Here is a 13,044-nt window from a genome sequence, read left to right as displayed (position 1 = left end):
GTTGCAACATCTGCTTTGTGTTCTTGCCGGCGCCACAACCGCGACCTCATTCCGGATCCACTCGAGCCGCCACCCTCCTTCGGCCCTGTAGCTCGCGCACTCTCTGCCGACTTCTTCGTCGGCCAGCAGTCATCCATCTATCGACTAGGGCCCGCCACACGTCTCAAACCAGCCGCGGCATCGACCTCATCCCGTCACAGCCAGGAGCTGAACAGCGCAAAAGGAGGACCAAGGCAGCTCTCTCATCGCTGCTCTCCTTCTTCACTTGTCTCGCGACGCACCGCCAGCACCTATCCGCAGCCATCAACACCGGTGTCTGGCATTGTTGAACGAGCTACGCGGAGCTTCTCGAGGAGCCCTTTCTCCTCCCTTGTCCGCCCGCCCACCTTTCACGACCGCCTGTACTCCACACGTCTACGCGAGCCACGATGGATCTCGTTCTCGACATCGCCGACAACCTCATCCTGGACAAGGTCTGGGCCACCGTCTGGCCGGCGCTGCCACGGTCCGTCGCCAAGAACCCGGAGCTGCTCTCGGCCGTCGCGCGGGGGGGCCACTCCGCGCCCGCAGGCGTCCTCTCGAACCTGACCAACGGCATCGCCGGCTGGTCATCCGCACTCACAGGCAGCGCCGCCGCCGTCACGACACAATCGGTCAACTCGGCGACGCGGTCAACAGCGGCCAAGGCCTTTGACGCTGCGGCAAATGTGGCGTCCGAGGTGGACTGGGAGGCGCTGCGCAACTCGAGCGCGTTGCCGCGCGACAGCATCATCCGCCAGTTCATCTCGCTCCTCGTCATCACCTACATTGGCATCGTGTTCCTCTACTTCACCTTTGCCGGGCTCTCGTTTAAGTACCTGTTCAACAAGGACATGATGAAGCACCCGCGCTTCATCAAGAACCAGGTCCGCCTCGAGATTGAGTCGTCGATCCGTGCCTTTCTGCCCCTCGACCTGATGACGGTGCCGTGGTTCGTGCTCGAGGTGCGCGGCCACAGCAAGCTCTACAACAACATCGACGACTACGGCATCGCCTACGCCATCCTCTCGGTGCCCCTCTTCCTCGTCTTCACCGACGCCGCCATCTACTGGGTCCACCGCCTCGAGCACCACCCCCGGCTCTACAAGCACATCCACAAGCCGCACCACAAGTGGCTCGTGCCGACGCCGTTCGCCTCGCACGCCTTCCACCCGCTCGACGGCTACGCCCAGTCGCTGCCCTACCACATCTTCCCCTTCATCTTCCCGCTGCACCGGATGATTTCCATCGGCCTGTTTGTGTTTGTCAACCTGTGGTCGATCCTCATTCACGACTCGGACATGATCTGCAACTCGCCCCTCGAGAAAATCATCAACGGGCCCTCGCACCACACGCTCCACCACCTCTTCTTCACCTGCAACTACGGCCAGTACTTTACCGGGTGCGACAGGCTCGGCGGCAGCTACCGGGCGCCGCGGCCCGAGGACGACCCGTTGCTCGCCGTCACGGGCGTCGGGGAAAAGGCCCCGAAGGCGGACAAGGTCGAGAGCAAGAAGTCGCAATGATCGACTAGACGGGCCCGCCTCTCCTGGTGGCGCCGCCACGCGCAGCCTCGACCTCCAGCCCAATCAAGAAACGGACCTTGCCCTCTCGCTCTCCTCTCCAAAAAAACTGCCCCGCGCAAGCCTTTTCATCTGTTTTCGGTCCGCATCCGATTGATTCCCCGAGGGAACGTCGGTTGGTCACGTTTTTTGCACCTGCTCTGAAATATACCACGGCGGACAAGGCGCTACATCGTCCCCAGCACCCATGGCCGGCACCCCGCACGCACGCATGATGCTCCTGATGCTGCCGCTGCTCCTGGTCGCTCGCTTGCGATCTGCTCGCCTTATCCGCCACGCAGCCCCCCACTCGAGGCTCGTTCTGCCCCCCAAGCTACGCCGCCCGACCAACCGTTGCGGTCGCCCTCTCTCTCCGCGAAAAATCACTCGCACCCTCCTACCCAACATGCTCTCCACCATCATCATCATGTACAGTTGCTTTGCCCCCCTCACACACGTCCCCGCTGCGTCACTACATTTGTTCCCATATCCGGCTCTATCGAAAGCTCGCGGCTGCCACCTTACACGGCGCCGTCGAATAAACGTTTTCTAATCCCACTCTTTCGCAAACGAGGTGGCCAAGAGGGTGTGATGTAGAAGCGGAGGAAGACGAGGCTCAGTTGCGTGGTGTGGTGCGCCGTGATGGACGTCTATCGCAACTCCGGGTGCGACATCTTTTCCTCTCGATGACGTGAGTGCGCAGTTCGTGTCTGTCTAGAGGCCCTTGTTGAATTCGAGCGTGTCTACGGGCTTGCCGTCGTCGTCCTTGATGTTGTGGAAGCGCGGCTCTAGCTTCGACGGGCTGATGGTGGCCACCTGCGGGAACGTGGCGATGGCCGGGGGCAGGAAGACGAGCAGGCTGGTGCCGATCAGGGTCAGGTCCGTGGCCCGTGCCCACAGGCCGCCCGAGGGGACGATGCGCTTGCGCTGCAGGTACGCCATGGCCAAGGGAGGCAGGATCAGCGTCGGGACTGAGTGAGAAGAATGACGGGGTCAGGAAGAGGGAACGATGGGTCGAGTCAGCGGGGGAAGCGCAGAGACAGGACGAGATGTCGGAAGACGACGGAACCCCTGCGCAGTCCCACTCACTGTTCGTCAGAACGCGGCTGGCGGCCGTCATGGCCACGGCGCGCTTGCCCGCCGCCGATGAATCCCCGACCTTGATCCTGTTGCCTTCGTGGTCCCTCCGGAAGACGCTGACGCCATTCTTGATCTCCTTCCACCTCATGCAGCTGATGTTGACGATACCCGCCGACGCGACGCTGACAAAAGGGACCAGCTTGCCAAGGGCGGCCTTGGCACCCGGGCTGACCCGCAGCCGGGGCACCAGCCGCGTGAGACCAACAGCGATACCGACGGCCGACGTCGTGGCAGCGGCATAGGCGATCCCCACTTCCTTCATGTCCATCGGGACAGACTTGTTGGCGTTCTCAAAGTTTACGGCCACGTTGAGCGACTGGTTGCAGAACTGCCAGAAGATGACCATGGGCAGCGTAGGGTTGGGCAGGAGCATGCCACCCACTACGATGAGGTTGGTGGGCACAAAGGCCGACATGCGGAAGGGGAGGGGCACGACCTCGCCGGTGTCGGGGTGGACGCTCGAGTCTACGAGCTGTTTTGCCTTCCAGTAGCGCTGTGCATCGTTGCGGGAAACGAGGAAGCGGCCGTTTGTGCGGTCGCGCGGGAACTGGGACTCGTAGGAGTGGACGAGGTCGCGGGCCGACTTGAGCTCGGCCTTGGACGAGAGGAGGGTGAGGGGCGAGGTGACCGAGGCGAAATGGCGAAGCCTTCCCTGGAACGTGGTGAGGTCGTATCGGTCCTTTGTGATGTCGACCTGGTCAATTTCGTTGTCGGAGGGCGAATGGATCGTGTAGGGACGCCGTTGCAGGTCGAGGAGCAGCTCGGGGCGCTCGACGGGCCGGAGGTAGGTCGTCGTTGTTGCAGTGGTGGTCGACATCGTGCAGGCGCGCTGGTGATGGGCGCGAAGATGCCGATCGAGTCTACCGAGGATGGTGTTGCAGGAGGAACCGAGCGTGGGTCGCGAGGGGATGGTGATGGTCGGGAAAGAGGAGGAGAGGCGAAGGAGCGACCTAGCCCCGGCGGGTGGAGGCGGTCGGTGGTCGGTGCGTGCTTTCTTCTTGGCAGGCTGCAGGTGCAGGCGGCAGGTGCAGCTCGACTCGACTCGTGAGTCAAGCTGCGCGGGCGCCCTCTTTTTTTTTCGCGCGGCTCGAGCAGGCTGGCCTGTTGCCGGCTGGCCCGCGCCCACAGACCAACACCCGCCAAGCCATCCAGCCTGCTCAAGAGGGCTCGGTCCGGCCGGGCCACCGGTTGGCTCACCTCGTCTTCCTCGTCTTCTTGCTTCCACTTTCTCCTACTTCGCCGCCTCTTCCCTCTTCGCCACCGGCTCGCTCCCGCGCTTCCGCACACTACCTGACACGACGCCACACCAACCTTCATCCTCACCGCCCTCACGATCCTCTGCGACCGCCCCCCCTCTGGTCGCTCCATGAGCGCACGCTCCCAGCCGACAGCCGCGAACCCCTCGGCAGCCAACCCTTCCTCGTCCACCGCCAACTCCAACCAGAGCTCAGCAGCAGCCACTCCCAGCATCGCGGCATCAAACATCCCTACAGCACCTGCCAAAGATGACGCAGCAGCAGCACAGCATGCATCCCAACAGCTCTTCCGCGATAGGCAGAGGCGCAGGCAGCAGCTCAGAGCCGCAAACCTAGCCGCCTGGTCCGCGGGCCCCTCGATACCTTCCTCGTCGCTCGACTCCAACCTCAAAAAGAACACCGCATTCATCAAGCGCGTAAAGCAGAGCCTCGCCCAGGATGCCAGGGACCAGCTCATCCGCGACCTCGGTACCCTCAGCCTCGACAAGTACCGCGAGGAAATCGTACAGGCCGTGCCAGAGGGTCTCCAGAAGTGCATCAATCCAAAGGACTGCATGGCCGCAGCAGAGATTCTCTCGGCCTTCCACTGCCGCTTCGGCGGAGACGCCTTCTCCGCACCCCTCACCAGCATCCTCTCGGCGACGCTCGCCCCGCCCAACAAGCTCGCACTCCAATCAATACCCCAGGAGCAGAGGGAGCGCGACGAGGCCGCAAGGGTGGCGCGCCAGAAGCAGCTCCTCCGCGTCGCTGCAGACCTTGCCCTCGTCGAAGTGGTCGGCCACTCCAAGGACCAGAGCAGCGCCGTCTGGCTCTATCAGGTCACAAAGGAGCTGCTCGCCACCGACAAGGACCACGTCAATGTCCCCATCCTCATCACGCTGCTCCGCGCCCTCGCACCGGCGCTCGTCGACCCTCCTAGCACCGCCGATGCCGGCACATCTGCAGACCCGGAGGGTATCGCCAAGGGTGTGAGCGCCATCTCGCTCCAGGACGCGGCGGGAGCTGCGGGTGCTGTGGCCGAGCTCGATGCCGCCGATCCAGAGGCAGCTCCACTCGTGACGACCGAGATGAAGGCCAAGTTTCGCAAGCTCTTCGAGACCTACTTTGCCACGCTGTCGCGCAAGATTGTCAAGGAGCACGAGCGGCTGCAAGAGCAGGATCGCCGCAATCACGAGGCATACATCCGCTACGGCGAGATCTTCGAGGACCGCCAGCAGACCTACGAGAAGATGACCAAGGGCTTTGAGCGCTATCACGAGTGGGGCAAGCTCCTCTCCGACCTCCTCGGCGTGCCTATGCCCAAGCTCGTCGACGCCGCCAAATCCAATGCCATCGGCCTCGGCGTCAACCTCGACTCCAAGTCGGCCCTCTTCAACGAGCGCAGCGACGAGGACTTTGGCTCGAATCAGAGCCCTTGGGAAGATGAAGATACGCGGCGTTTCTACGAGGACCTGCTCGACCTCAGCGACGTCATCCCGCCGAGCGTACTGGCCGGAACGTCTTCTTCGACGGCGTCGGCGTCCAAGGACACGGACGGCGATGCTTCCGCGCGGGACGGCCAGGATCCCGCATCGCCTGACCCGAGCAGATCGCCGCGCCCGGTTTCGGACGGGGAGGATGCATCAGAAGGAGCCGTGGGCACAACGTCGGGCGCCGATGCGGCGTCAGAGGACCAGATGAACGCCGGCCCGGCAGCCCAGCTCAACTCTCTGCTGGCCAAGCTGCCGGACCTCACCAACCGCGCCATGATCGACAGCGCTGCCGTCGACTTTGCCTTTCTGGCGAGCAAGCCGGCGAGGCGGAAGCTGGTAAAGCACCTCTCGTCGATCCCACGCAGCCGGCTCGATCTGATACCCTACTACGCCAGGCTGGCGGCCACGTTGAACCGTTACATGCCCGACGTAGGCTCCGGGCTGGTCGGCACGCTCGACGACGAGTTTCGCTACTTCCAGCGCAAGAAGAACGTCGAGCTGACCGAGTCGCGCGCCAAGAACGCCCGCTTCCTCGCCGAGCTGACCAAGTTCAAGGTGACGCCCTCGCACACCATCTTCCACTGCCTCAAGGTGTGCCTCGAAGACTTTTCCGGGCCCAACATCGACGTGCTGGCCACGCTCCTCGAGACGTGCGGCCGCTATCTGCTGCGCACCGAGGAGAGCAGCGCCAAGATGCGCAGCATGCTCGAGATGCTGCGCCGCAAGCGCGGCCTCGTCAACCTCGACGCGCGGCAGCTGCTGATGCTCGACAACGCCTACTACCAGTGCAACCCGCCGGAGCGCAAGGCCATCGAGCAGAAGGTGCGCAGCCCGATGGAGCTCTTCGTCCGCCACCTCGTCTACGACGTGCTGACCAAGAAGACGCTCGACAAGGTGCTCAAGCTGCTGCGCAAGCTGCACTGGGAGGACCCGACGACGGTCGACACGCTCAAGGCGCTCTTCACGCGCGTGTGGAAGATGAAGTTCAGCAACATCCACCTGCTGGCGATCCTCGTCTACGACCTGCAGGCCTACCACCTCGCCTTTACCGTCGACGTCATCGACCAGGTGCTCGAAAACATCCGCACGGGCCTCGAGCAGAACATCTTCAAGCACAACCAGCGGCGAGTGGCCACCGTGCGCTACCTGGGCGAGCTGTACAACTACCGGCTGATCAACAGCGGCATCGTCTTTGACCAGCTGTGGAGCCTGACGACGTTTGGCCACCCGGGCGGCCGGCCGCTCCCCGGCCAGGTGACGCCGATCGACGCGCCCGACGACTATTTCCGCATCCGCCTGATCTGCACGCTGCTCGACACGTGCGGCATGTGCTTTGACCGCGGCTCGCTCAAGAAGAAGCTCGACGAGTTCCTCGTCTTTCTCAACCTCTACGTGCTGTCCAAGGAGCGGCCGCTGCCGATGGAGGTCGACTTTATGCTGTCGGACACGCTCGAGAGCCTGCGGCCCAAGTTCCAGCTCAAAACCGACTTTGCTGAGGCCGCGCTCGAGGTCGATTTGATGCTCGCCGCCCACCGTGCCAGTAATCCCGCCTCCGGCAGCGGCGCAGAGGGTGCGGGCGATGGCGATTACGACGACGAGTTCGACGAGGATGAGGACGAAGACGATGACAGTGATGACGACGACGACGATGACGACGGCCGCAGCGGCGACGAGAGCCGGCGCGGGCCCAAGATGCGCAACGGCGGCGACAGCACGGGCGTCAGCCAGCTGGGCGACGACGACTTTGACGACGACGACGAGGATGACGACGACGCGATCAACGACTTTTCCGAGGGCGGCTCGCATCTGGGCCGCGACACGGACGCCGAGGAGGATGAGGCCATGGTGCGGCGGCGCGAGGAGGAGGCGACGATCAAGCGCGAGGCGGACGACGAATTCGATCGCGAGCTGGCAAAGATGATGTCCGAGAGCGGCTCGAGCGTGGGGATCAAGACGCAGAACCGCGGCCTGTCGGACGTGGGCATCCCGATGATCCGGAGCCGGCGGGCGTCGCAGTCGAGCGCGTACGCGTCCAAGTCGGACCGCTCCGACCGCGAGCTGGGCACGGGCACCAGCGGCGACGACGACGACGACGACGACGACGACGACGAGGGGCAGCACATGCGCTTCTCGCTGCTGAGCAAGAAGGGCAACAAGCAGACGACGCACGAGGTCAAGGTGCCCGCCACATCGGCGATTGCCATCAACACGCGGACCAAGCAGCTCAAGAACGAGGCCGAGAGGAGGCAGCTCAAGGAGCTCGTCCTCGCCTACGAGGGGCGAGAGGAGGAGGCGGATCGCAGGTGTGGGTATCGACTTGTCAGTCGTTGGAGGCTGGCGAGAGGTTCTGACGTGCTGACCCTGTCCGTGTGCCGCTACCCGTCTGCTCCCCGCCCCCTTGCGTCGCAGCCCTCGAGCAGACGCTGTCGCGGCGCGGCTTCAAGGTCAAGTTTGCCGATGAGCAGCGAGGCTGACGAGGCGACCTCGCCCTCCTGCCCGTGCTTCGCCGCGCTATACTCTACCCGCCCTGCACTGCCATCGTCGTAGTTGATAGGGCGAGTCTGTCATGCCACACGAGCGATACGACGCTGTCGCCGAGTGTGTTGCGGTCGTGATTGTTGAGAGGCAGGCCAGGCCAAGCCGATCAGCGTGGGATCCCGATTGGCGTCACTGCCCGATGCGTTGCCTGCTGCCGATGGAACCCGCGCCACGGAGCGATCGTGATGACAACCTCGCGCATGACGAGGCGGGGGCGAAAAAAGCAGGCTGGAAAGGCGGGCGAAATAGGGCCGGCGCTTCCAGGGCCAGAAGAAGGGCGGAAGCCGAGCGAACCCCTTTGACCTGGCCAGGCCAGGGCGCGCAGACCTCTCTGGCCCTCGCTCGCTGCTTTGGCCGCGGGTGGCAGCGGGCGTCAGCCAGGTCGAACGCTGGAGAGATCCAGGAAGAAAGGCCGGGCCTCCGTGCGGCGGCCTGGCCTGGCAGCCAGAGAATTGGCCACCTGTCCAGGCCGCGTCCCGGCGTCGTCGTCGTCGTCACCACCTAACCACCACCAACCCTCGCCATCCGCCTCACCTGTCTGCGGAAAGCGCACTTGCACCGCACCGCACCGCCCATATCTGGCATAGCCCTGCTTGTATCACCGCCAAATTTCCACGTCGACCCAATCCACAGGTCGATCCGGGGAGGCTCTCAAAAGAGAACCGCCGCCACCGCCGCCACTACCATACAACGTCGACTTCTGTCGCCCCCATCTAGCTCGCCTCTCGCCTGAACGAGCCGCGAGCATCGTTTCGTTCCGCTCTCTCGATCGAAGCCGCTTGTCGCCGACATCTGACGTCGACCTCCGACATGGCTCCGGTGCCACAGCAGGCCTCGCAGGCCGCACACCAGGCCTCGCAGCAGGCCGCCCAGGCCGCCTCGCGCGCACAGACGACGGCCGAGAACACAGCTAACAAGCTGCAGCGGTGGGTGCAGGAAAACCGCAACCTCGTCATCGCCCTGGCAACGGGCACCCTCGTCGCCGGAGGCTACTTCCTCTACTCTCGCAGCTCCACTGCCAGCAGCAAGAAGAAGAGCATCCCCGGCGCCCACGACGACGACGAAGACGACGACGAAAAGGCCTCGGCCTCGACCTCGTCGGGCGCCGCCGGTGCCGCCAAGAAGAAGAAGAAGAAGAGCTCCAAGAAGAAGGGTGGCGCCGCTGGTGGCGCCGGTGCGGCCGGCGATGCTTCGGCGAGTGGCAACGCCGGGACAAGATCTGAAGGCCTGCCCTCGGACCCCAGCGGTCCGCTGCTCGACGAGGCGACCGACGAGCAGCTCGCCGGCCTCTCCGAGTCCGAGATTCTCCGGCTGCCCGAGGAGCGAAGAAAGTCGCTCGCCCAGCACCTCAAGTCGCTCGGCAACAAGGCCTACTCGAACCGGCAGTTCGAAAAGGCCATCGAGCATTACACCAAGGCCATCGCTGCCCACCCCATGGCCGTCTTTTACTCGAACCGCGCCGCGTGCTACTCGAACCTTTCCAAGCCCGAGCTTGTGGTGCCCGACTGCGACGAGGCGCTGCGTATGGACAAGACCTACGTCAAGGCGCTCAACCGCAGGGCGGTGGCGCGCGAGCAGCTTGGCAGCCCCGCCGCCGACGCCGCCTCGGCCGAGGGGCTGGGCGAGGAAAAGGCCGAGCTGCTGTTCCAGTCGCTCGCCGACTTCACCGCCGTCGCCATCCTCGGCCAGTTCAAGGACGCCTCGGCCACCGAGAGCGTCGAGCGCGTGCTGCGGAAACTCGCCACGGGCAAGGCCCATGACATTCTGCGCACCCGCGAGCCCAAGCTGCCCTCGCCCACGTTCGTCACGGCCTACCTCGAGGCGTTCCGGCGCAAGGACGTGCCGACGCTGCCCGAGAACCCGTCGCAGGGCGACCAGACGCTCGTCAAGGCCTACGAGGCGCTCGACGCCAAAAACTACCCGCACGCGCTGAGCCTCTTCAACGAGGCCATCGAGCAGGGCCTCAGCAACGAGGATCTCGAGGCCAACGCGTACAACATGCGCGGCACCTTCCGATTCGTCATTGGCAACGCCAAGGAGGCGCTGTCGGACCTGGAGCGCTCCACCAGCCTGCGGCCCGACTATGTCCAGTCGTGGGTCAAGAAGGCCAGCGTGCACATGGAGCTGTCGGACAAGGAGGCGGCGTTCGAGGACTTTGACCGCGCCATCCAGGCCAACTCGGACGACCCGGACATCTACTACCACCGCGGCCAGGTCAACTTTATCCTGGGCGAGTTTGACGCGGCCATCAAGGACTACGAGAAGTCGACGTCGCTCGACGACACCTTTATCTTTTCGCAGGTGCAGTACGCCGTGGCGCAGTACAAGAACGGCAACATTGGCCACTCGACGGCGTCGTTCCGCAAGCTGCTGCGCACGTTCGAGGGCTCGTCGGAGGCGTACAACTACTACGGCGAGCTGCTCCTCGACCAGCAGAAGTTTGAGGAGGCCATGGACAAGTTTGACCGCGCCATTGAGATCGAGGCGGCCAAGGAGGGGAGCACCAACGTGCTGCCCATGATCAACAAGGCGCTCGCCCTCTTCCAGTGGAAGCAGGACATGGCGGCCGCCGAGGACCTGTGCCGCCGCGCGCTCGACAAGGACGAGGACTGCGACGTGGCCGTCGCCACCCTCGCGCAGCTCAGCCTGCAGCAGGGCAAGATCCAGGACGCCATCAAGTACTTTGAGAGGAGTGCAAAGATTGCCCGAACCGAGCCCGAGCTCATCAACGCCATCACCTACGAGAACGTCAGTATCTCAGCATCGTTGTGCGCGTTGAGACCGGTCTGCCCCAGACCGGAGCCTGAATCTGACACCCCTCCCTCCCCTCTGCATGCCCCCCCTCTGCCCCGTCTGTTCCCACGCCTCGTCTCGTCTCGTCTCATCCCATCGCCTTTGCCCCACGTACAGGCATCACGGGCGCAGCTCAAGTTCATCCAGGACTTCCCGGAACAGGGTGCGGCTCTGGGCCAGATGGCGGGCGCCATGATGTGAGGCGGCCGCCTATCTCTCCCTCCCTCTCCCCTCGGGCGCCGTCCAAAAACCGAAAGTCGACCTTAAGAAGACCATGCGGGAATCGATCGCACGTCAGTCCATGCTCCCGCCCGTCCTCGCCTTGCCCTCGCGACGTGCTCGTCCCGAGGCCTTCCATGTACATTCCCCTCTTATCCCTGCCGGCCGCCGCTCGGACCACGGACGCGGGCGAGATCAGGCCGCGGCCGCGACGCTCGGTGGAAGGGCCGCTTCCCCTCCCCTCCCCTCCCCCGGTCCTGCCTCGCACCGACCCTTCATCTCTTGTAAAACGCTATTCCTCGAGAGGATCAGATCGATCGACGAACACGCACAATCCCCACTCTTGCTCCATCTGCCTCGGTGTGCGGCACGGCGCGGCCGTAAAGGGCTCTTTCGATTGTCGAGAGAATAAGGGGCGGGGGCCAGGCGAGAGAGGGAGACGGACTAGGCGACGACGGTGGCGGGTTGCGTCAACCAGGACAGGGTGGGGTTCTCGAGGTGGTCTATGTCCACGAGGTGACGATGCGCGCATGCAAAGCGGAGCAGAAACGACAGGACGCGGTCAGATGGTGTGACCTCGGTCTGCCTGCTTGCATGCCGGCGCGGCCGGAGCTGTTGGGACTCACCGTCAAAGTCGACCAGGTGGGTCCACGCCCGCTTTGCGACCTTTTCCCTTGCGCCATTGACGATCTGGGCGATGGACTCGCCGCGCGAAAACGAGATCGAGGTGGAAGCGTGGTTCCTGTACTTGGGTGTCGCGGCCGGCAGCGTCGTCGCCGCTGCCGCCGAAGCGGATCTCCCCGTTGCTGGTGGCGCCGAGACGGTGAAGTGGAGCAGGGAGTGGTTGGTGGGTACGAGGAGGGTCGAGTTGTTGACCTGTACGCGGCGGGGGACGGAGGGGATCGACGGCGATTCAGAACGGCGAGGTATGGGGGGGGGGGGGGGGGGGGGGCCGGAGGGTTGGACGTGGGCTAGGACGACTTACGAGCAGCAGCGTGGCTTCACCACCCTTGGTCATCGACGCGACCTTTTCGGCCAGACGCAGCGCGTGCCCGGAAGGGGTGCGTTCCGCTACATCCCGAGGCGCCTCGTAGATCCCGACGATCTCGAAACCCTGCGACTCGGCGAAGGTCGTCGTCTGTCTCGTTCGCAAGGGAGGGCAGAGTCCGACATAAAGGGCATCGTCAGCACCATCGCTTGGATTGCAAAGTACGAGAGCGGGAGCGGGGGATGCTTACGAGTGCGAGGCCGACTTCGGCCATGGGGGCGAGTGAGGTCCAGTGGTGCGAGAGCGGCACGGCCTTTTCGACATCGACACCGTTGCCGCTGGCGCTCGGCCGACCGAGGAGGAAGCCAAAGACGGTCGCGGTCGGGTGCTTGGAGAGGTGCAGCAGGATGGTGTCGTACGACGACGAGTTGATCGTCGTGCTCGTCGACATGGCGGCGCGTTCGTTTCCTCTATTTCGAGTATGCGGCGAGGCGATGGGGATGGTGGTGATGGTGGTGGTGAAAGGACGGACGAGGGAGGTGGGTCAGGCCAGCAGGGCCGTGGCAGCCAGGCAGGTGGGCGTCCGTGCGTCCCTGGTGGAAGGAAAGCCGTGGGGGGCGGGGAGGGGCCTCGGCTGCGGATCCGAGGAGAGAGACGGAAATCGGAAGAGGGCAAAGGGTCACGCTCTCGTGGGGTGGCTGCTCGGCCTGGCCTGGCCTGGGCCCGCACCCTTCGCGCTCCAGATTGCAGCCTCTCCTCAACTCTCCACCTCATCTCCATCCTTCGACCTCTTGCCTGCTCCTCCTCTTTTGGTCCGCCTCGCTGTCTCTCTGGGATACTCGATATCAAGCGCTGTACACGTCAACCCGCACTCCCCGCGCTCAGCTCGATACCGCCGACGTCCGCGTACTGCAAGGAAAGCAGCATCCAACGTTCGCCTTGGACGACCGGACATAGCGCGCGTCAGGATCGGGTCACAGTTGCAAGCAGCCTCGCGGTAGCCGTAACAAAGCAGGAAAGCGACGGAGCACACTCCTGGCAGCTCGATAGCGGAGCAG

At 64.2% G+C, this 13,044-nt stretch overlaps 5 protein-coding genes across 5 annotated transcripts; 3 read left to right on the top strand and 2 right to left on the bottom strand.

Annotated features, from left to right (window-relative positions):
• Positions 1-428: 428 nt before the first annotated feature.
• PFL1_02493 (uncharacterized protein) lies at positions 429-1,544 on the top strand (the record flags this gene model as incomplete). The annotated part of the gene is made up of 1 exon (XM_007880010.1): positions 429-1,544. One exon carries the CDS (start codon positions 429-431, stop codon positions 1,542-1,544), a length of 1,116 nt encoding a protein of 371 aa, XP_007878201.1.
• Positions 1,545-2,294: 750 nt separating this feature from the next.
• PFL1_02492 (uncharacterized protein) lies at positions 2,295-3,537 on the bottom strand (the record flags this gene model as incomplete). The annotated part of the gene is made up of 2 exons (XM_007880009.1): positions 2,295-2,551; positions 2,670-3,537. 2 exons carry the CDS (start codon positions 3,535-3,537, stop codon positions 2,295-2,297), a joined length of 1,125 nt encoding a protein of 374 aa, XP_007878200.1.
• Positions 3,538-4,086: 549 nt separating this feature from the next.
• On the top strand, positions 4,087-7,922 carry PFL1_02491 (uncharacterized protein; the record flags this gene model as incomplete). Its single annotated transcript, XM_007880008.1, has 2 exons — positions 4,087-7,753; positions 7,858-7,922. 2 exons carry the CDS (start codon positions 4,087-4,089, stop codon positions 7,920-7,922), a joined length of 3,732 nt encoding a protein of 1,243 aa, XP_007878199.1.
• An 874-nt stretch (positions 7,923-8,796) lies between these two features.
• PFL1_02490 (uncharacterized protein) lies at positions 8,797-10,980 on the top strand (the record flags this gene model as incomplete). Its single annotated transcript, XM_007880007.1, has 2 exons — positions 8,797-10,734; positions 10,897-10,980. 2 exons carry the CDS (start codon positions 8,797-8,799, stop codon positions 10,978-10,980), a joined length of 2,022 nt encoding a protein of 673 aa, XP_007878198.1.
• Positions 10,981-11,442: 462 nt separating this feature from the next.
• On the bottom strand, positions 11,443-12,437 carry PFL1_02489 (uncharacterized protein; the record flags this gene model as incomplete). Its single annotated transcript, XM_007880006.1, has 4 exons — positions 11,443-11,501; positions 11,625-11,874; positions 11,984-12,136; positions 12,237-12,437. 4 exons carry the CDS (start codon positions 12,435-12,437, stop codon positions 11,443-11,445), a joined length of 663 nt encoding a protein of 220 aa, XP_007878197.1.
• Between the last annotated feature and the right edge of the window lie 607 nt (positions 12,438-13,044).

Source organism: Pseudozyma flocculosa, assembly GCF_000417875.1.
Source record: "Pseudozyma flocculosa PF-1 unplaced genomic scaffold scaffold00007, whole genome shotgun sequence".
NCBI classification, from domain to species: Eukaryota; Fungi; Basidiomycota; class Ustilaginomycetes; order Ustilaginales; family Ustilaginaceae; genus Pseudozyma; species Pseudozyma flocculosa.
Note: the sequence above shows the minus strand (reverse complement) of the source record. Positions and strands in the feature narration are given on the sequence as shown.